The 22,033-nt window shown below is 50.3% G+C and overlaps 1 protein-coding gene and 1 long non-coding RNA gene across 6 annotated transcripts in view; one reads left to right on the plus strand and one right to left on the minus strand.

Annotated features, from left to right (window-relative positions):
- TOM1 (target of myb1 membrane trafficking protein) lies at positions 1–21,620 on the minus strand. Of its 5 annotated transcripts, none has more exons than XM_030263112.4 (16): positions 21,483–21,620; positions 14,019–14,103; positions 11,567–11,645; positions 11,251–11,400; positions 11,009–11,143; positions 10,625–10,771; positions 9,552–9,668; positions 8,943–9,076; positions 8,270–8,303; positions 7,623–7,731; positions 6,505–6,625; positions 4,086–4,161; positions 3,618–3,680; positions 1,880–1,939; positions 1,513–1,549; positions 1–1,407 (listed from the first exon to the last, which is right to left on the minus strand). In XM_030263112.4, the coding sequence occupies exons 1-16, from the start codon at positions 21,532–21,534 to the stop codon at positions 1,259–1,261; spliced, it is 1,548 nt and encodes a 515-aa protein (XP_030118972.4). In that variant the 5' UTR covers positions 21,535–21,620; the 3' UTR covers positions 1–1,258. The 5 variants fall into 5 exon arrangements, with proteins under 5 accessions (XP_030118972.4, XP_030118973.4, XP_030118970.4 ...); XM_030263113.4 differs by lacking the exon at positions 21,483–21,620 and adding an exon at positions 20,205–20,719; XM_030263110.4 differs by lacking the exon at positions 21,483–21,620 and adding an exon at positions 16,019–16,142.
- The window catches only part of LOC116807704 (uncharacterized), a 3,302-nt gene continuing 2,888 nt past the window's right edge, over positions 21,620–22,033 (plus strand). Inside the window, exon 1 of the long non-coding RNA XR_012053554.1 lies at positions 21,620–21,898. This is a non-coding gene — a long non-coding RNA (uncharacterized lncRNA). The remainder of the gene's footprint in view (positions 21,899–22,033) is intronic.

The raw sequence follows: 22,033 nt of genomic DNA on the forward strand, positions 1-22,033 counted from the left end.
TTAAGTCTTTGCTCCTTTAATGTGCAGTAAAAAAGGACAACTCTCCCATGCTCAACAAGAAATCCCACGAGCAGGACCCCTGAGCTTGGCACCCTCCTCCCCGCCGTTCATTTACAAATGGGCAGCATGTGCAGTTTGCTCTGAAGGGTTTTTCTCCCCATGTGCAGAGGAGCTTCTGGCTGCTGCAGGGCTGTTCTACTGGCATGAGATGACTGATGTCTCGCTTCCCCTCTGTGCTCACCAGCTGAACAGCTTCGGCAGCAGCAGCATGTTCGCAGTGGTGTAAGAGTGCCGGTGGAAGGGCCTCCTGCTTTAGGGGGACGCAGCTCTGTGACCCTGGCACACACAGCCAGCCTGAGGGAGTCTGTAGCATTGGCCTGGCTCTGAGAGACTCCCCACACCACGGCACGATGTGGTGGAAGGCATCAGTGGAAGTGACAGAGGGAGGTAGGATCACACTGGGAGAAAAGTAGGATAATGGAGAATTAAATTAATTGCAAATAGTTTGCTGAAGGCACATCTTACCCCGTGGGAGACAGCCCCTTCAGCCTGGGGTACCACTTGCAGTCCTGTGTGCTGCCAAGGGCTTGGATGACTGGCTGTCGTGCAATGGGAACGTCTGGGCTGTGGGTAGGATTCTGGATAAACTGATGGGGAAAGGGAGTGAGGAAGAGGAAGAGAAGGGGATGTGAGCTGGAAGGTGTTGCCTACCACAAGCACTTGTGCAAGAGAGGTTAGAGCAACAGGGTCCCTCTATCATTAGTGTTCTTCCTCAGCCACCAGTAACGCTTCACATACCCGTGCTTTCCAGTCTAACACTGGCAGGCAGAGAGCTGGAGATACATTCAAGGGGAGGGGTGAGGAAAGAGGCAGGCAGGAATTATTTCAGCAGCAGACTGCAGCCTCTTCTGTTTCTTGGGCAAGACCTCTAACTACCTCACTGGAGAGTAGGACGGGGGAGCTTCTTCCGGAGCTGCTTCTGCTTTGCCCACACTGTACCATAATAAGAAAAGCCCACTGAACTCCCACATTCTCTAGCAGCTTTGAAACCCCCTTTACAAGTCTATTGTATGATATTCCTAAACACAACAAAGATTATCTGAAGTCTGAAAGCAGCTTAAAAATAAAAACAACTCAAAGGAAAAACAGGAAGAGAATGGAGGAAAGGGACAGAGTCCTTCCTCTGCTGGCCCCTGGTTGGAGGCAAGCAAAACAGCACACACAGCCTCTTGCTCCACAGCACACCGGTCCATAGCATTCACAAGGCAAACATAGCATCATCTTCCTTTGCTTGCTTCCGATGATGACTGGCAGCAGGAGGGGACAGAGATGTCCCTCCTGAGGAGCTGGACAAAGTGGGGAGGCGGTCTGCAACTTTCGCTCGCTCTTCCAGAAATTTGTCAAACTCTGAGGGCAAGAGAAGAGCAGAGCATTAGCAAAGAGAGAAGTTTGTGGAAGAGCCAAAGTGCTGCCAGGAACAATTAACGACAAGAGGTGGCTGGCACATCTCACCTTCACTGGTGACACCTTTTGGATCCTCTGATTCTCCCTAGCAAAGAAAGAGAAGGGCATGGTTAGAAGAAAGGTAGGCAAAGGCATCTCACAGATGGGATTCTTTGCACACGGAGAGACAGGACAGTGTTGCCCCTACTTCCACAGTACAGACATGTTGGAGGCGCCCTGAGCCTCAGTTCATTAGTTATGGCTTTTAGAAGGCTGATGATACTGTTGTGGTATCCCAAAGCCTGTATCCCTGGCTTTTCCTTCCCTGGTCCCTCCCAGCAGTCTGTGCCAGTGCTGTTTATACACTGCCAGAAATCCAGCCCCACAGACAACTCCAGCAGGACTGCTGGCTCCAAGAAGGCAGCCCCTCACTTACCACATCAGTGGAGAGCCACTTTTCTATGTCTTCCATGAAATTGGCTTGAGGAACTGGTACCTGGGACAAAAAAAAAAAAGGGCAGTGAGGCCAAGAAAATAGAGGATGTTCCAGTGAATCCACTATGCAAAAAGAAAGACCAACTCAGAAGCTCAGCCTCTCGCTCCACTGTTCAGTCAGCTCAGGCCCATCCAAATCCAGCCAGTGCCACTGCAAAGCTTTCCCAGCTACCAGTGCCATTGCTTACCTGCCTCCTCTGTCCATCCATGCCCAGACACGCAATTTTCAGGATACATGCCATTAAAAGCATCTGTGGTTTGGTGGCTGGCTTTGGGATATTAGGACTGGACCAGACTTTGCTTTTTGGTGAGGACCCACTAGGTGGAAGTTGGCTGCTTGTGTAGGCAGCCAGAGAACAAGAGACATTTCTCTACACCTTCTCCCTCTACAAACCAGTGACAGTCTGATGTCAAAGTCTGCAGTGCTGAAGATATTGGAGGTGCCGGGTCTGACAGCACAGTAAGGGGGAAAGACACCTGCCAAGAACTGATTCCCTGGTATAATCATGGGGCACAGCAGGATTTGATAGCACACTAAACTACTGAAACAGACCCATCAAAGAGGAAGTCATCTACAATTAAACTTTACTTAGGGATGAGGCTAGCTCAGAAGAATTCATGGTCCTGATCAATTTAAACAGCAAAGAGACATATTCCTAATGGACAGAGGTACCTTGAAAGAAACGAAGTCTGATTCAAAACCCCAGATTCTTTTCTCCAGTCATGAACTCCTGAACAAAGCTGAGCAAGAAGCAGCCTTGGAAGAAGCTCCCCAAGCAGAATAATGAGAGAGTATTTGTGGGAACTTATTTCTTACTTTTCTAATATATATAGCTCCCTTGCCCTCAGGAAAACACCAAGACCAAGAAAAAGAGCAACACCTTCGTACCAGAGACAGGCAGATTTCCTCAAACCAGGGAGCAAGCACAGATAGTTATCACAGATGGCAGATGGATGAATGGGAACAGAAGAGGATGTGTGAGATTAGGGAAGTTTCAAAGCAAACTGGCTTTGCCTGCCCAGAGATTATCTCTCTGGGATAGAAGTGCATTCAAGCCAACTGTACAGCATGTGGGGAAACTTCCTAGAGCAGACATCAGCCTGGGCTGTGCCCATTACAGGAAGACAGGCTAAAAAGCTTCAGACCCAGGAGCTGTCAAAGCCTCTGTGTGCCTGAGGGAGTGTAATTGCAGGAATTCCTGCTGCCAAAAGACCAAATTCAAATGCCTGAAAGCTCAATCACTAGCTACAGGAGGAGGCTCTCAACAGGTCAGAATGTGTTTTCCTTCAAATGAGGTACCTCATGTTAAGGAGGAGAGACTGCAAGGAGAATTAATGGCAGCAGCTGCCCTCATGATGCCACCAGCTATTGCCTCTGTCTCAGACACCCACCCCAAAACAGGCCATCCTCTAGCTCAGAGTGGCACATGCTCTCTTGGCTTCAGAGCTCCTAGGATTTTTTCCTACACCTATGTTTACTTGAGGAAGGACTGGCACACTGCCTGCTTCCTTCCCAAGCCTGGTCTCCACTACTGGCCCAGCCCAGGGCTGCTCCATTTCAGTTAGCAGTATCTGCTGATGTCTGCTGTGCATCCTCATGTGCTGTGCCAGTGACACTTCTGTTTCAGCAGCCCCAGCCTCTTCCCTCCCTGCTGGCCCTCCATGACCTCAGATCTCACCATTCCTTGACGCATCATCCACTTTGTCAGCTGGGCTCCATCACTAGAGGCACCAGACTCCCCCTGGATAACAGAGAGTCTGCATTGCAGTGTGAGGGAGAGGGGAGGCAGTGGGATTAAGGTGAGGGAAAGAATATACTAATACTGGTGGCCTACTTCTCTGATTGCAGAGAGAAGGTGACTGGACTTGCAAATTTGCTGAAGAGGAATAAAACATACATTTCCAGGTGGAAATTTCCCTGGAGAGAGACATCCTTCAACTGTCTGAGGCAACCCCAGACTTTTCACAGCTCCTCACCTCAGGGCTTTAACGAATGAGGTATGCAGCCCAGCTAGGAAATGCAGGTTGGTGGAGACTGGGAGTTATCATCACTTGACTTTTTCCCAACAGACAGCACCCTTACTGCCTTGGTGAGCCAGGAGGTTACTCCCATTCCTGGTGATGCAGAAAAAGCTGTGGCCACTTACCGCTCCCGTGTTCTGCTGCCGGGCATCCAGGGCACCAGCAAGGCCTTTGGTGGCTTGGGGGTCTTCATATTTTACCCTGGAAGGAGAAAGAGAGACAACAGGCTGATGAGATTCCTGAGAGTGAAGAGCAGGAACTCCTAAACACATGTTCAGTTCTTCTGACTGCACAACTTTCCATGCCTTGTCATTCTGCTACCAAGAGCTTCTAGAAAGGTGTGCAGAGCCCTTATTAAAGGTGTAGCCCACCACAAAACAGACTAATCTACTCACTGGAACATTGTGGGATACAACAGGACAACCCTGGCACACTGACAGGATGACAAGGACTTATATGAAAACTAGGACACAGACTTACAGAGCTAGGTGCATTAACCACAACACTCACCTTATTTGGGGTGGACTATAGAGAAAACTAACACAGACTGACCAGAATATTACAGATATTTTAGAAAGGATTTGAGCAACAAGCCCTCACCTACACAGTCACCCATCTTCACAGACACAAACAGCTCAAAAACATCTCTTTAACTAATACCACACAAGAAGTGATGGTGGCAGAGGCTCACCGGCCTATGCTGGCCATAGGTGAGACTGGATGATCAGAGGAGCCTAGTGTTGCTTCTAGGTTTCCAAATGCACCATTACAGCAACCTCTTTCCACATACAGACATGTCTCACCCATAATTTCCCTCATCCCAATCCTGTGTCCCTCTAGGTTGCTACCACAGATGATAATGCCACACATCACCATTTGATCCATGCCGAGTGGGGAAAACTCTCCATGCTAGGAAAACGAAGCCTTTCACAGAAACTGTCCACAAGTTTCCTCTCCAGCTGCTCCCAGGCCCAATCCCACAGATCCAGCAGACCATCAAGTAGAGCTGTTTTTGTTGGGGGCCAGGGGCTTGGGCCACCGCCGCTCAAACTTCTCGAAGAAGTGCTCATCAGTGAAGGGGCCGCTGTGGACAATGGCATCCAGGATGAAGTACAGCGCTGCTATCATGCCACTGATGAGGAAGAATGGCAGAAAAGGCTTGAAGTGCTTTAAGCACTGCCTCACTGAGACACACATGAAGCATGGGGGTCAAAAACAACCCCCAGAGGCTCTACCAGCATGTCCTGTTTGGGAGCTGTAGAGTAATGAGTCTGTTCAAGTGAAGGGAGACACTGAGAGCAGAGGCTCTCAGTGAAATGTGAAGCCTGAGCCACTAGAGGTTACCTGGCAGGAGTGCAAGTGCAGGCAGACGAAGGGCAGTGAGGAATAAATAGATGATGTCTTGTTACTTGTGCAGAGATCATAAGCCTCAGCCTGTTAGGGACTGCTACAGCAGAGAGGATACAATTCCACCTCTGTCCAGAACTCCAGGACTGAGCACATACCAGTGGCTCTGGTTTCAGCCCCAGACTGGGTGCTGTTGATACAACTGTTTTTGTGCTGGACTGCCTCTGTCCTCAGGCAGCACAACCCACACTAAAAGCAGTGGGGAAATCCAGGGACAAAACACATGAAGTCACGTGTGGGCCATAGGTTTCCCCACCACATTTACGAGAAACAGTCTGAGGCAGAGGAATGGAAGGAGACATCAACTTGACACATATACCTTAACTAGCTACTGGCCACCTGCAGAACAAGGCACTCCAGTGGCTGCAGGAGTGCAGGGAACACAGGCCTTGGAGGGCTCGAGGCAGTGATGGGCCTGTGGCTCTACTGCTTGGAGAGCAGTGAATGGCTCTGCCAGGCAAAGCAGCATGAGATCAGCCACAGTCTCTAAACCCAGGGGATTTGGTCAGCACAGCTCTTGCCAGCTCCTCCAGAAAAAGGATTCAGGAATCCTCTCTGCAGTGGAGAAGGCCTCTTCAGTTCAGTCAGTACTATGGAGACCCAGCTCTTAGTGCTTTACACTAGGAGGTCTCAACCACACCATGGAGGAAGAAACATCGGTCCCACTTGGCAACAGGGAAGCTGAGGCACAGAACAGTGCCCTCTTGCAAGCCACAAGTGACTGCACTCTTCCTGCACTCCTGCACTCAATACAGTCTGTTAGGCTGAACCAGTACTCAGCAATTCTCAAATTCAACATCACCCCAGTCAGGACACATGAGTTCAGAGGCCGGCAAGAAAACTGAGCCAGTCCCACTTCACACCTTCATCCCCAGATGCTGAATCTCCCAGAACATGCGGGAGACCAATTCCTTCTTCCCATACCCAGAGGACACCATGAAGGGGAGATGATGGCACAGGAAGAAGGACTGGGAGCATAGAGCTCATCGTACAAACACTGTGCATGTGAAGAGTGCAGTCCTGTTTCATCCTGCTGTCTCCCAGGAACTGCTGCTGGTCGAGGTGTGGCCTCATTTTCGCTGAGCCCTCATCCTTTGCAAGAAGGCAGAACAGGACAGAGTGAGCTGCTCCACTCACCCTTTGCGCTGCTCAGCCAGCGAGCTGCCACGGGTCAGGGCAAACATGTCAAAGTCTTCTTCCAGCTTGCCAGAAGTGTCGAGGGAGTGCAGCCCTGCACTTACGCTGCTTGAGCCCAGGTCTGTGGGAGAGAGAGCAGGGTGAGCAGGCAGCACAGAACAGTAAATTGAAGACTGTGGGCTTGGAGAGTGCTGGATGGAAAACTGTCATGAGAACAGGCTAAACTACTCTAGGCCCACCCCTCCATTCTGCTCCTCAGCTACAGCAGTCTATACATGTGTGCACTCGTAGGTGAAGTAACAGAAGATGTTTCTTTGCCCACTCAATAGATATTTTTGGCTCAGTTTCAACAGAAGCAGCAGCATCAATTTACTGATGCTGCAGGCTAGATGTTCCTGACCATCTTAGACAACTCTGGAGGGAATTGCTCCATAACCTCCTGAAGAAAATAACCTGTGCTTCTGGGCAAGCACCTCTGAGACAGATGAGTGGATTTTCATGACTCATGTGTCATCCAAAAAATACCTGACTTGAAAAATACCAGAGCTGGCTTGTCTGTAAAAACAGTCTGGTGCCTATTTTCTGCAACTGCATCCAGGCAGTGCCACATAGGCTGTTGGTATGTCTTGAAGAACTCCCAGGACCCATCAGGTTTTTTGAGTAAACAACCTGTCAAATCCGGGGTCCTGGGCCCAAGATGCTCATGGCTGCCTTTGCAGCATAGCTTCAGCTGCTCTGCTTCTCCCAGACCTCAGTGGTGAGCCTTACATCACACAACAAGAGAGGCAAGTAGGCAATGCTACCAGGCATTGCAGAGGGAGCAACTTTATCCCCAGTCCTGCTGGAAGGCCAGGTCCTTAGCCACAGACTAATGCTGAAGTCCTTCTTAAGTCATGGCCACTCCTGCACTATGTGAGGTGAGGATGCCAGGACATATGCTTGAGTGCCTTGGGGCATATACAAGTTTCTTCATGAGTTTATTAGTTGAAAACACATGGCATTTCTCTAGGTTACTCTAGGAATCTGACTAAATAATTTTGGGAGATAAATTTGGGCTGGAAAGGATTTCCAAAGCAGCCCAGGAAAAAGACTGAGGGGAAAACCGCATAGCAACACACTCATTCCAGCCAGCTGAGAGGAAAGGTTGCTGGTGACTTCAGGCTGTTTCAGTGCTGAAGGAGCATTGGGTCCCAGGTCAATCAAGCTGTTCTCTGCCTCATTTGGTGCCTTTGGAAGAAGAAAAAAGAATATGGTGGAGAGTTTCTGAAGCTTGAATACCCTGACCCTACAATCCTAGATAATTGATACTGGAGAGGAAAGCCCTTCTGCACCCATTGAAAGGTATCAGCTGTGAAGAGGGAGAAGAGGGGCAGTGTTCAGAGAACTGGCTGGCAATAGTGTCCCCAGGGCAGCATATGCCTGGGTAGCCAGCCTCCCAGCTCTGCTGGATGTCAGTAAGTAGGGTGGATGCTGATTCAGAGGACAGGGAGGTGCTCAGAGTAGGCTCATATGGGAATTGGCATCTCACTATTCAATAACCATAACTGCTGCTGCTCTGCTCTTGCTCTTTGGGCAGGGCAGGAGAGGTTTGCAGTGAGAAATGGGGTGTCCCACATACTAGGTGCTCTGGTGCAGCTTGGCAGGGATAGCAAAGCCCAAGTCTGCCTAAGTGGGGCAGACTGAACCTCCCTCCAAGCCAGCAGGGCACTGCTGGACCTGCAGGATGCAAACCAAGCTGCACAGAGGGGCAGTTGCTCTGAGTTACCTTAACAGGCTGTCCTGTCCGAAGTCGCTCGAACCTGCAAGAAAAGCGACAGGATGCATTTCAGCAGTGTGGGCCCATTCACCCACAGCCCAAGAGATTTTTTTATAAGACTTGGCACAGTCTGCCCTTTCCTACCCACTAGGAAAAGGGAACTATGGCTCAGGGCCCAATTCCCCCTCAAGTCCCCAGCAAGACCCATAGAGTTGATGTCTCCTGAGAGGTGGTGTAAGAAAGCTTCTCAGTTACTCATTCCACAATTCCACAGTTACTCATAACCAACAGCTCTCCTTACAGTTCATCTGGGGATGAGCTAGCAAAGATGTGTTTGTTGAAATGGAAGAAAAAAAAAGCAGTGCTGATCCCATCTGGGTAATTTCTTTCTGTCCCCATCTGACCTCAGAGCTAGAAAACCAGCTCTTTCCATGCCATTGCCTCCTTCTTTTGGGTTATGCCACAGGGACATCTTTATAACCATTAGGAACTTACACAGCAGCTTTGAAGAGACAGGAATTAGTCAGCAAAAACTGAGAACAGGCTTTGTTTTCAAAGATGGATGATACAGACTGATACGTCTCAAGTACTATACTCTTGGGCAGATCAAAAGGGTGGGCCAGCCTTCAAGGGCAGTAGAGTCTTGTGGGAGAGCAGGGAAGAGAGGGAAGGAGAGAGGTACCTTTCATGGCGCAGAAACACGTTATTGAGGTTGTCATTGATGAGGAGCAGCTCCTCGGTGAGTTGCTCATGGAGGACACGGGGAATCAGCTCCAGGACTCGCTGCTGCATGGCTCTGCATGTCCGATTCAGCTCCTGTTCAAAGCAGAGCAAGTCACAGGTGGGGAAAGTCACATAGCGTGACCCACAAAGGCCACACTATGGCTGAGCACTCACAAATTTGGAATTCTGACTGGAACACAGACTCCAGAGGCTACTGGGATCTATCAGAAACTGTTGATGGGCAACAAATATTGGTGTGAGAGGTAAATTGAGTCTGAGCTTTATATGGAATAACTGTATGCTTTTTGTGTAACACATCACCCAGAAAGAAAGGCCCTTTTGGACACAAGTTCCCTTGTGAGATAATTCCAGTCTTGGTAATGTAATTTTCATCCACCATTGAAACTCTACCTGTCTGTGTCTCCCTTATCCTTTCACTCCCTGATAAGCCCCACACTAAACTGTCCAGTTGTTCCCCATGCCTGGCATGCATTGGGCCTCGGTCCACCAAGTCATTGCTAAATTATGCTGCATGTGCCAGCCCTCCACTCTGACCAGTGTTCCTTACCTGCAGCAGCTCCAGGTCAGAAGGCTCGGCCTGGGACGGCACCAGCTCTGTCAACATCTCTGACATCACCTTTGTGTTCCCATTCACCACTTCCAGCTCACTGCGCAGCTTCCCGATCTGCAAAAGTGAAGTGAAGTGACAACTCTGCCAGGGGAGGGTGGGGACATAGCTGAGGTAGCTCTGAATGGCAGGGAATGGCACCACGTGTGCATGCCTGTTCACAGAGCTGGAGGAACAGCCACTGGGGAGTTCATTTGTCACCACTCATTTTAGCTCTCAGGAGCTCCCCGCAGGAAACCCCTCCATTACTTACCATCAAATTCATTTGCTGGTAGCAGATGCCAGGCCCTCATCTGGGATCTTGGCCACTAGTCTAGTCTTGATTTTTAATAGCCAGCACAAGCTGCTGGTATGATTCAAATCTCTCCTCAGCTAACAGATCCCATATGGTAGCCATTTAAATTGTTTAATTTCCAAAATGGTGTAAGAGAGGGGAAAACAATTTATTCCCATTCAACAGGAGAGCCTCAGCTAAGTGTGCAGTTGAAGCTTTAGTCCTCTGGTTAACAAGCTGCTAATGAGCCTCTTTAGAACAGATTCTACCCTTTGTTTTGCAAGGGAATGCAAAATACTGACAGCTAGGGGTTTGGTGCTGAACATGGTGTCATATGAAGTCAGGGTGAGGAAGGAGAAGAGAGGATGGGGAAACAAGTGAGGAAGCCCTAGACTTTGGAAACCACATAGCCAGACAGGGTTGATTCATATAAAGTAAGCAGTGAGGCAATATAAACAAAGATGATAAGGAGGTATCGTGTCTCAGCTCCCCACTCCCCTCTACCTGCCAGCAGCCCTGTTTTAGGGAAACATAACCACTCCACGGTTGCAGTATCCCAGCTCATCACTGTAACCACAAGGGAGCTCTGGGGAGCTCTGAAGGACTGTGTTTTAGAGAAACAGCTCCTAGAAGACAGAGGCTGGGGCAGGACCAGTACTGCAGTCCCAGAACAGTGTTTGTGAAATAGCTTCAAACACAGGAAGAGTCAGCAACATCCTGAGACTTGTGTCCAACTTACCTGCTCTGGTGTGGGGGTGATGGGCGCGTCGCTGGACGTGCCCCTCCCGGGGGGCAGGGTGACAGGGTGGAGGATGGACTCCATCTGCTGAGGGGAGTTGACTGCAGGTGAGTTCTGTCCAGATTGAGAGTTGGAGCTATACACAGTCTACAAAGGTGGGGAAAGTGACAGAGAGGAGATGTTAGACACACACACTTGACAGGGCAGTGCAACTAGAGGAGAAATATAGATGGCAGTTCCCCATCTGGTTCCAACAGCTCTTGGCTGTCCTGGAGCTTCTCACCACCCAAAACCCTCTAAATTCAAGGCAGAGTTCCTAAAATCCCCTCATTGCTCCAGAACAGCAGCTGCCCAACATTCTTCTCTTCAGCAATGCTCCCATACCCTCTGTGGTGTGTGGATAGGTGACAGCATGTCCAGATCAGTCATGGGAAACTCCAAACCCTTCCGTCTCAGGTCTTCATAGACAGCAACGACACCAGTCAAGTCTGGAGAGCTGCGGAAGGCGTCCGCCCAGGACTGGGGAGAAGGAGACAGCCCATCACCACATACAACAGCCTTCTGTACAAACACCTAAAGACACACACTGTCTGGACTGGTGCAGATGCTTGCGCTTCTTGGCTCACCTGGATGAGGGTCAGCACCTTGTCATGCACTATGGCAGGTGGATTGTTCTTTGGCAGGATTGTTCTCACCAGGACACCTTCTACAAAGTCCTGGCTGGACACAAGGACGTGGAAACGATGGCCGCAGTTCTTGACACAAGTCTCCAGGACCTTCAAAGGCAATAAAGCAATAGCTATAGCCTTCTCTGCCCTCATGTGTTAGCCTTGTTCACTTTAGGTATATGTGTCTGTTCAACATGTGTGCTAAGACTTGTGTTCAGCACTCAGCTTTACAGCAGGGTAATCACAGAGCAGGGAAAGAGCCCTGACTGCTCACCGTCAAAGCCAGCATAACTTCATGGAAGTTCTTATTCCCTACAATTCTCTTCTTAATGGCTCGGAATGCATCTTTGGGCCTGAAGGAGAAATGAGATGAAGAAAGATCAGAAGGTTGAAGCAAAGCAAAACAGCCACAGGTTCTGGATGCCTCATACTCTGTGTCCCTCCTCACCACGTTTTCAGGATGGCTTGAAGCAGCGACTGGTAAAGCAGCTTTTGCTTGTGATTCTACAAGAGGAGTGGGGCTGGCTGATCATAGAACCATTTCGGCTAGAAAAGACATTTTAGGGTCATCAAGTCTAACCATAAACCTCACACTGCAAAGTCCACCATTAAGCCATGTCCCTGAGTGCTGTTACTGAAATTAGAGGCCTCTGTGCTGATGTCTTCAACAGCTCAAGGTGTTGCAAACATCACTTTGAGAACAGAGTAAAAACAATGCTAGAAACACACTCCTGGGGGGTAAAGCAAAATCCCATGGCAGAGAGACTGAAGAGGTGGAGATCACAGAAAAGCTTGGTATGGGTTAGAAACAGGAAGAAGAGACCAAGATGCAGCAATTCCTGTGTTACTCAAAGAGGAGCTGTTTAACATTTCCCTGGAGAGAAGGAGGCTCAAAACCTGCAGGGGAGACACACTGGCAAAATCTTGCTTGTATGGGGCAGGTGGGTAAGAGACCAACAGCCTTGCAGGGCCTCATTAACCATTCTCAGAGGGAGAAACACCATGTTCTCAGACGACTGTGGTCTTAAGAGGGCACAAATTAACCAGATGCAGAGCACAGGAAGAGAAGCTGAGCTGGAAGAGGAGTGGTGCTGGAGTGTGGGAATCCAGAGCTTCCCTCTGGCTGCCCTGGAAGGCATGGGACCCTGGCAGGGGGTCAGGAACCTCCCTCTACAGAGCCCTGAGAGACACTGTCTCTGATCTATGTCCATGGAAAAGAGTTTTCAATCTTACAGGATGAATTACAACCTCTCAGTGTTTCATATGAGTAATAATTAAGTGTGGTACGGGTGCAAAAGTAAAATTTTAGGTTTCTAGATTAGGGGTTCAAAGGGGACAAGATGGAGGAAATTGGGTGTGTCTTGTCCTTTTTCTCCTTCATGCCCTCCATGTTTCACTGTAGTGTTGGCATTTTTCTATTGGTTTAGGCTGGGGACACACTGTTCAACATAGGTGACAGATATTGGCACATTATTGTAAATATAGCACACATAGTTTCTGGTATATAATGTTTGTAACATCCCACTGGGGGCAGAGCCCCGCACACTGCCCTGCAGGACAGACCTGCGGCAGGGCAGCAGAACATGTTAGAGATAAACAGAATAAACAACCTTGAAAACCAGGACAGACGAATTATGGCTTCTTCTTTGGCAACGGGGCAGAAAGACAGAGACTTTCTACAATCTCGGAATCACCAATACCCACAGATTCCGACACTGGAGGAGAAAAGTGGGGTGGAGACACTGAGGCAGTGAGGAGGGCAGAAGTGTGTTGGCCTGTGGGGCAGCATGGTGTCAATGGATGGGCATTAGCAGGGCAATGGGAGAGCCTGTCCAGCTGTGTTATCAGGTGTCCAGACCTGAAACAAGGGGCCACAGCCCAGGCCTGAGAACTGTGGACAGAGACAGCGTATTTGCACCGTGGGGATAGTGGAAAAGGAGTGGTGACAGATCTGTAAGTAGAGGTGTTTGACTTTGTTTCCATACAACTGTGAAGCTGAAAACTGGGCTTGCTAATCCTCTGTCAACATCACTGTGGGGTAGGACAGCAGGAGTGAAACCTACATGTTTTATTCCATGTAGCACCTTCTTTTTTACATGCTGCTCTTGACATTTCCACTGTGAGAAGGAGCATTCTCCCTTGAATTCACTGGCAAATCCCCAGCTCCTGAGTTAGCAAGTCTGGCAGACTGATGAACATCTCCCTGCAGGGAAAGGGAGACAAGAGCTCCCCCACCCACTTTGTGTGTTTTTGAGTGACTGTACATGAAAATACCTGAGAAGAAACCCAAGAAAGACAGGCACAGTAAGAGGACTGAATAGCAGCCTGAGATTTTCCCCTCTTCTCAGTGACCAGCCTTTAGATTTTTACTTTCCCAGAGAAGAGAGCAAAGGGTATGAAGGGGGAATAAATCAAAGTGGAAGAAATGCAAATATGCCTTCTGGAGATGGGAGGCAGCCTGGCTTGAACAGAAGGTTGTCTGGGGACCCTGAAGGCCTGTTTGAATGGCTCCTAGCGCTCACCAAGGTTATAGAGAAGCATCTAATAAATGCTCTGACAGCTTTACTATGTCTCTAGGTCTCCTAGCAGAGTCTTGTCTCAGGGATTGCTGGGAAGCCTAGCTTATTACCTCCACCAGTACATGCTACTACTGCAGCCTAGGAATGTGCTGTTACAAGGAATGCAGGGACCTGCCACTGGATATGGGCCCTTGCCAGCTCCCTTACCCTTCTTCAGTCTCATTAATGATGTCACAGATCTCCATGTTGAGAGCCCAGTCCTCACTCCGCAGGGACCCATCAGTAGCTCTCTCTGGAAAACAGAAACCAAGGTTAAGAGCAGCCCTGGCACTTGTAAGTCAAGCTCTCACAAGCTTATTGGGACTGAGCTCTCCTGCTTCTCCTCGGCTGCCACTACAACATTTGCACATGTGATCCATATGCAAATTCTGGTCACCAAGTGCTCCCCACTAGGTGTCACCATGGCAGAGCATGCTGCTGGGATGGTGGGTGCCCAGCTTCACCCATGCCACCAGTGCTGCTGACACACAAAGACACTCTGTGATCTCTAGTGTCCTGCACACGAAGGGAAGAGGCTCAGCATGACTTCAGATCCACAGCTAAGGAAAACAGGGCTTATTTGCTTTGTTACCACAAGGCCAGAAACAGTGAGCTCAACCTGCTCACACTGATCTAATGCCAATAGTTCTGATTCTTGGTTTGTACCACATAAGGAAACAAAAGAATCAGCCCCCCTCTTTTTGTGTACACCAGCTCTATAAAAACAAACAAGCAAACATAGAAAACCAAAGCAGGAACTCTCTTGCTTAACATTTACACCTCTCCCCTGAACTTCTGGCCTCTAGGGAATGTGGGCAGAAGCAAACTGCAGGCAGAAGTCAAAGCAATATTGTTCCAGCTTTGGTTGTGTCCCCTTTAATTAGGAATTCCTCAGTCAGCTTTGATGTTATTTATTCAAGGCAGAGATTTGGGAAATGAGCAGCTATTACTGGGAGCACCAGTGTCTCCACCCTGTAATCATCCATGTCTCAGTCCTAGCCATGCCATTGACTGATGCCTTTAGGGACACCACCAGGAGAGAATGGCCAGTGGGGCCAGAAGGACCCAGGCACTCCCGAGACCACAGGGAAAGACAGAGATGTAGCAAATGGCAAGCAGAGGGCAGAGGACAAGAACCATCCTTTCCAGCTCTCTCATCCTACAAAACACTTGACTTAGCACTGGGGCAAGAGAAATAAAACTGGCCAGACCTGTTTAGCACTTACCAGGTGCTCTTCAGGAGAGCTCAGTCCTAGCAAGGTACTTACAGAAATGCCTGCATTTTCAAAACTCCTGTCCCTGCAAAATCTGCAGCTCTCCCCTGCTGCTATGGGTCCTTTACCCCTTTTGAGAGGTCCTTCCTCTGCAGAGCTGCCTTTTTCTGCTTTTGACCCAGCAGCTAATGATCCCTGTGTAGGAATAAAATTAAATGCCCATTCACACAGTAATGAGATAAGGCCTAACGGGAAGATTTTTTAAACTCCTGCCTGGGTAAGCACATCTATCATGTTCTGTTTAGGGTCAGGCACAGAGCTATTCACACCACTGTGCAATGCAGCCTTTCATACACGTGTCCCTGCCACAGATTGCACACCACAGTGTGAAACTATCTGCATCTTATCACAATCCAGCCACCACCTTTTCTGTTGGCTACAGAATGCATTGATTACATAGTGATTATGCTGATGACATTGTGGCCACAGCCAGATGGAAGAGGGCAGACAGGGAAGGAGAGTGGCAGACTGTTCTTGATGCTCTTCCACCTTTCTAAAGGTCTGGCTATTACTGGAATAACCTTAAGGCTCCTTGATTCAGGTAAATTTTTTTTAACTTTGAGTATTAACTTTACATAGGAATCCTGATCTCTGGCATATCCAAGCTTCCTCAGTGAGGCACAGGAGGAAGGATTGCACTGGGTGATGTGGTGGAGAATACATCCAGGGCAATAGGCATGTCTGGTGCACCAGGGCATGTACCAGTCAATGGGGAAAATGTGGTAACACATGAGGGAAAATGTTTTTCACTGGGGCTCCTTTGGGATCAGCACACAGTACAGAGCTCCAGGTTTCGCAGGTTGCAGCTCAGGTCAGTCTGATGGGTTTGGCTCACGTGGTCACAAAGCCCCCCTCACTTGCACTCTCCTCCGAGATCCCCTGCCCATGACATACCATGGTTTGAACAAGCCAGAAGTTTCCCTGCACTGTTTGCTGCCACTGGCAATGAATCACAGAAATCCACTACACAGGAGTTGCTCTGCTCAAAGTGAAGTCTACATCCACTCTTCTCACTGCACATGGAAGGAAAAAGCCACAACTTGGGAACAGGGCTGGGCCTGCCTGGAAGCTCTGAGCTACAGAAGAAACAAAGGACAAAATAAAACCTGCATTTAACCATCAATCCTTGCTGTTCAAATCTCTCCAACCTTCCTTTGCATTGTACACAAACATGAATTGAATCTGCAAACACCCTTTCCTCACTTCCCAATGTTTGGCGGCACCCTGTAACCTGCTCCCCCCACCACCCTTTCCCTCCAACTGCACCAGTCCAGCCAAGGTCGAGCAGCAGGTTTACTTTTCAGAAAGGAATGTAAATAAACCATGCATGCTCCTTCACCTGGCTGGCCATTTAGGGGAAAACTGGGCTTCCTCAGAAGTGACACACCCTGGCCCTGTTAACCCACAATATGGTGGCCATCCTGCTACCATTACTCCAGTTCATACACTCATCAAGGGAGAGCTGCAGGAAAGCAGCAAACCTGCCATAAACACAACACAGGGTCACAAAATGCAAAGCTGGAAGAGCAGTATTAGAGCATATGGAAAACAGGAATTTGACCGTGAGGCAATTCCAAGGACAAAAGGCTTGAGTTTACCTAGTACAAAGTAAGGCCTGGCCTAGCTGGCATTGGGAAAGCTGGAGCTAATGCCCTTCTAATCCTCCTTGCTCTCTTCCAAGCTGTAAGGGACTGTCCAAGCCTAGTAACACATGGAGTTTTCTCCAAAATCCTGAACTTTGCCCTTCTGTGAAGCCTGCAGAAGGGAAGGAAACAAAGTCTAATTAGTCACATGAATGATCAGGGTAGCTGGCCCCATTTCATGAGCTGTAATTAGCACATGAGCTGTCTGCTCCGCACGAAATCTGAGCCCAGGATGGCTGGGGACAGCGACAAGTCCCTAAAAAGAGCAAGCACAGGAGGTAGGGCACTGCCACAAACCCAACACACTGCCTGGTGGGACTCATCAGGCAGCATCTACTTGTGTGTGTTACCAGCTGAGCCTGACCTGCAGCAGAGAATTCCCCCGGCAGAGGTTATCACAAGCCTGTGAATGCCATCCCCCTCCAAGCCCCAAAACAAGCGGCTGCTGAATGTACAGGAGGCCCTTCATAGGGCTGCTCCAAAGCCACATTGTTTTGGCAGCCAGTCCAGCTCTCCGGGTGTGACAGCATTGGGGTTTGTCTGGTTCCAGTCTGCTGCCTCACAAATTGCTCAGATTGACCCAGAACGGCGCAGGACTGTGCTATGGGTTGAACCAGAGCATCGGCTCTTTTCCTGCACGGCACTGGAGGTGCTCCTGCTGACTGCAGCTAGGTGATGAGTTATTTGGAACCAGCAGATAACAAAGAACTCCGAACACTTGGCATAGCTGGCGCAAAGAAGCTGTACATTGCTTTGTACTACGAGTACATTTCACAAGTTTGCTTCTTTTCAAGGTTATTATCTCTGCCATGGTGTCAGGGGAGAGCACACTGTGCAGCTGGGGATCCCACTCAGCTGGCCCTGCAGCAGCACACCACCACTGCAGTCAGAAGGGGAAGTACAGGAGCCAGGGACAGACGGTACTGTGTCCCCTTTGCTCCCCACCCCAGACCTGAAGCACCCACAACCAGCTGGATACTGCTCAGAAATCCTTTGTCTGTGATATACTCTGCCCCTCCTCCAAGTGAAGCCTTCAAACAGAGCTCCCTGCAGTGCTTCTTGCTGGCTCTAAGTTCCTCAGCAAACCATCAAGCACCTTCTCACCCATTTCAACAGGCGTCTGAGGATATCAGCAGTTCATTGCATGAGACAGCTTAGGTTCAGCAGATAGCAATGCAAGATGTCTCTTCTCCCAACTTCCCTTCAGTTCACAAACTCACAGGCCCAAATCAGCATCCTGTACAAGCTTCATGCTTTTATTTCCCTTGAGGGAACTTCAGCACCAGCTCTGTCAGGACTTCACCATTTAGCTGTATCTTTCCCTCAAAGCCTGAGAGGACAGCGTGCATTCTAGAGAGACCAGAGATACGGCTTTGGATACAGACTGTGCTGACATAGTGGTGTGGGCATGTGCGTCTCTGAACTCCTGCTCCTTTCCTGTGAAACAGCTCAAATTCTCAGGGATCAAGTGACTCTTCAACTGCTGCCTTTGCCCCTTTTCCTCCAGACAGAGGAGGCACAGAAGACAAGGCAATGCCTTTTTGAGAAGCACAACCTTGCAGGGACCCACAGAAGGGTGCAGGAACACCTGCAAGGTGGGATCCAAAAGGTTGTGGGGATTTTTCTGGTATATTGTTTTGCATCTGCCTCTCTTCCTCACCCAGGAGCCTTTCTTACTTGCTCTCTCTTTACAGTCTCAACTTTTCCTGGTGCTCATGCTTAAAATAACCCCAATCCATAAAAAACATCAGTCATCTCCATGCTACACCGTTACTTCTATCCCTTGCCTGCTCTCACTCACTGAAATAACCTGCCTCTGTCCCTTTTGGTATTGCTATAATTACTAGTTATTTTAGACTTCCAGGGTGAGCAGAAAGCATTCATGGTTTCTTCTCCATTCTCTCCCTCAGAGACAATTCACCTCCTTGGAATTAGATTTTCCATTTTGAAAATGAAAAAAACCTTCTCTTAGATCCTAGACGGAGGCATAGTGGATTTCCCTTTCCAGAGGGGAATCTGAATTATGATGCCTTATCACTCTTCGAAAATTTTCCCACTGGTGTTTAAAAAAAACCACCACAAAACAGAAACAAATACAAAAAGCCCCAAACAAGCAAGTCTGTATTCTTCTTACTTGGGAAGAGACATCATGGTGCAAAAACAGGAGAGGCAACTTTTGTGACTAAATCTCAGAACTGTGAGTAAGAAACAAGAAAACCTACTCCTCTGCAACTGACTCATTCTGTGACAGATCACTGAGATTATCTGAGCATTGCTTTCCTAGTCAGCAAAATAAATGGGTCTTACTAGATTAACATTAATGAAGGAATTTGAGAACATTACTGCATTGGCCACAGAGGACTTTTTTTTTCCCTTTGCCTTCATCTAAAGCTATTTTAGACTTCATAAGCTGTATCAAGCATACATGACTTTGCCCAAATAATTTACAAGGGCACAGCATTATCTTTCTGCAGACAGCCCAGGGCAATAGCACTGTGCAGGTTTTGTGATCAGGCTCATAGGTTGGACACGCAGCTGCCACAGACCTACCAAACGAGTTTGGGGGAGCCATGTTTGCGTCCCAAATTAAGCAGGGAAGATAGCATTTATCCACGTCCCCAGGATGTTGATAGGCAATGTTCAAAAGGAGAAAATATTAATATTTTCCATCAACACCCCTTTCAAGTCCTCCACAGAGCTCCTTTCTCATACGCTGCAATTCCTCCACCTCTTTGGACTCCCATAACCCCAATCAACCCCCAGTCAGTAAGATCTCCCTAGTATCAAACTTCTGCTTATCAGCTCCTCTCGGACAACACTTTTGAAATATCTTTTCTTTTTTCCTCTTCTTTGCTGTTGGTTTGTTGCTTGGGAATTCCTTATTTAATTGAAACAAAGCCTAAAGGTATAACCCACTTACAATCTGGTTGTTAAACTGACCAAAAGATCTGTGAGGCAACCTTCAGATAGCCTCTACCCAAACACAAGGACGTATCTGATACACTCACTGAGGGAACAAAAAGCATTAATTCAGGAAAGGGCAGGAGATGGTTTCTCCTGGAATGTCTGATGAAACATATGATGTTCTTCTGGGGGTGTGTTGAAGATCATCTGGAGGATTTTGATAACACAGAGTTTTCCCTGATGAATCTTCCACCACCTGGCTGTAATGCTTCTCACCTATCAATCCCAACAGCAGAGTGGCACATCACAATGCGTCTGACACATTTTGGGACAGTGTTAGGGTAACCTCTAAAAATCATTATAATAAAAGCATGAGTTAAAGCAGCTGCTTACTCTCTTTCCATCCTGGCACAGCCTCCTATTCACCTATGCAAGGACACCAAAAAGACTGAATGTGGGACTGGATGTTCACAGCACATAACAAAGGTCTGACAAGCAATGAACAGCAAGAATGAGCAAGTGCATAAACTTACAAGTGGAGAGTTTAAATGGGCATCAACCTTCAAGCACCACCTCAAGGCCCCCAGGCAACACAACATGAGAACAGAGAGTCTTCATTCTAAGCATTTTAAGAACTGCAGCCTTGTTCTGACAGTAGTGCAGCTGTTGACGGTCTTCTTCTCTCTAAGTGCGGCATCTCTGCTCCACTTTCTCAGGTCACCTCCTTCTCCCACGTTCCCCAAGCTGCCCTGAGCACAGGGACTGCAGGACACCAAGTGCCCGTGGGCCCGCCAGGGCACAGGGTGGGTGCTGTGTTCATTGCCCGAGCTGGGGCTCCATGCTGTGAGCCAGCTCGTGCTGCAGGAGCCAGGGCATGGCCCTGCCAGGCACCACATCCCACAGCTCAGGGCGGGCAAACACTCCCAGCTGCCCAGCGCTTGAGTCCTTCGGGTAGGGGACACTGCTCTGACTGGGCAAGCTGCATACCCCCGGGCCAGCCCAGCCTGAGGCTGCTGTCCCACAGCCCCGGTGTCCCCTCAGCCCCGGTGTCCCCTCAGCCCCGGTGTCGCCTCAGCCCCGGTGTCCCCGCAGCCCCGGTGTCCCCTCAGCCCCCGCTGACCCGTCCCACAGCCCCGGTGTCCCCTCAGCCCCCGGTGTCTCCTCAGCCCCGGTGTCCCCTCAGCCCCCGCTGACCCATCCCACAGCCCCGGTGTCCCCTCAGCCCCGGTGTCCCCTCAGCCCCCGCTGACCCATCCCACAGCCCCGGTGTCCCCTCAGCCCCGGTGTCCCCTCAGCCCCCGCTGACCCGTCCCACAGCCCCGGGGTCTCGCGGCGCCCCTCGTGCCGCCGCGGGTCACGCGCCCCGTTCCCGCCCGGACGCGATAGGCTGCCCTGGCTGGAGCCCAGCCAATCAGCAGCACCCCGAATCCCCCGAAGAGGCGCGTGCGGGAATGGCCCCAAGCCAATCACGGGGCACGGCGGTGCCGGGGGGGCGTGGCGCGGACCACCGGCCCGCGGCCCCTTTAAATGCGCAAACTTCACCCTGCCACCCCGAGACCCCCTCGCGCCCGGATTGGCTGGCGGGGCCCCCGCCGGAGCCGCCTCGGGCTGTGCAACCCGCTATTGGTCAGCAGCACCCGTCAGTCAGAGCAGAACTCTCCCCTGATTGGCCAGCGCGCCGCTGGTCCCGCCGCGGAGGCGGGGCCCGGCGTTTCCCCGAGGAAGGGTCCGGCGGACGCCCCCGGGGGCGTGGGTCCGGACGGGCGAGCGGGGGCGCGGGGAGGGTAGGGGGGCGCGGGTGCGGCTCTCACCGATGCGCTGCCCCACGGGGGAGCTGAAGGGGTTCCCGAGCAGAAAGTCCATCGCCGCCGCCGCGCCGCGATCAGCTGACGCTGCCGCCGCCGCCGCTCACGTGACCGCGCGCCGGCCGGGGCGGGCCCCGCCGTGACGCCAGCGGCCGCCGCCCGGACCGGCCCCGCCGTGCCGCGGGCTGAGTGAGGCGTGCCGCGGCCGCGGCTGCCGGGGCAGGGCGGTGTGTGCAAGCCGACGGGTCCCCGGTGCTGCTGGCCCTCCGCCCCGGCCGCAGGAACCTGGGGGCTCCCGCCGCCGAGAGCCTCCGCCGCTTTCTGCAACCACGCCGAGCTCGTGCAGAGCACCCGCGAGCCTGAGCGATGCCCAAGTCCTGGAAAGCCCGTGGCGATGAGTTTTTAGTTTTCCATAGCCCAGTGTGAGTAGGAAGGACTCCCGATACTCCCGGTAGGAGGGTGGTGAGGGTGTCCCAGTGCCTCACCACCCTGTGAGGGTGGTGAGGCACTGGGACAGATTGCCGAGTTGTGGATGTACCATACTTAAAATTTTGTTT

The sequence above is a fragment of the Taeniopygia guttata genome, chromosome 1A (genome assembly GCF_048771995.1).
Source record: "Taeniopygia guttata chromosome 1A, bTaeGut7.mat, whole genome shotgun sequence".
NCBI classification, from domain to species: domain Eukaryota; kingdom Metazoa; phylum Chordata; class Aves; order Passeriformes; family Estrildidae; genus Taeniopygia; species Taeniopygia guttata.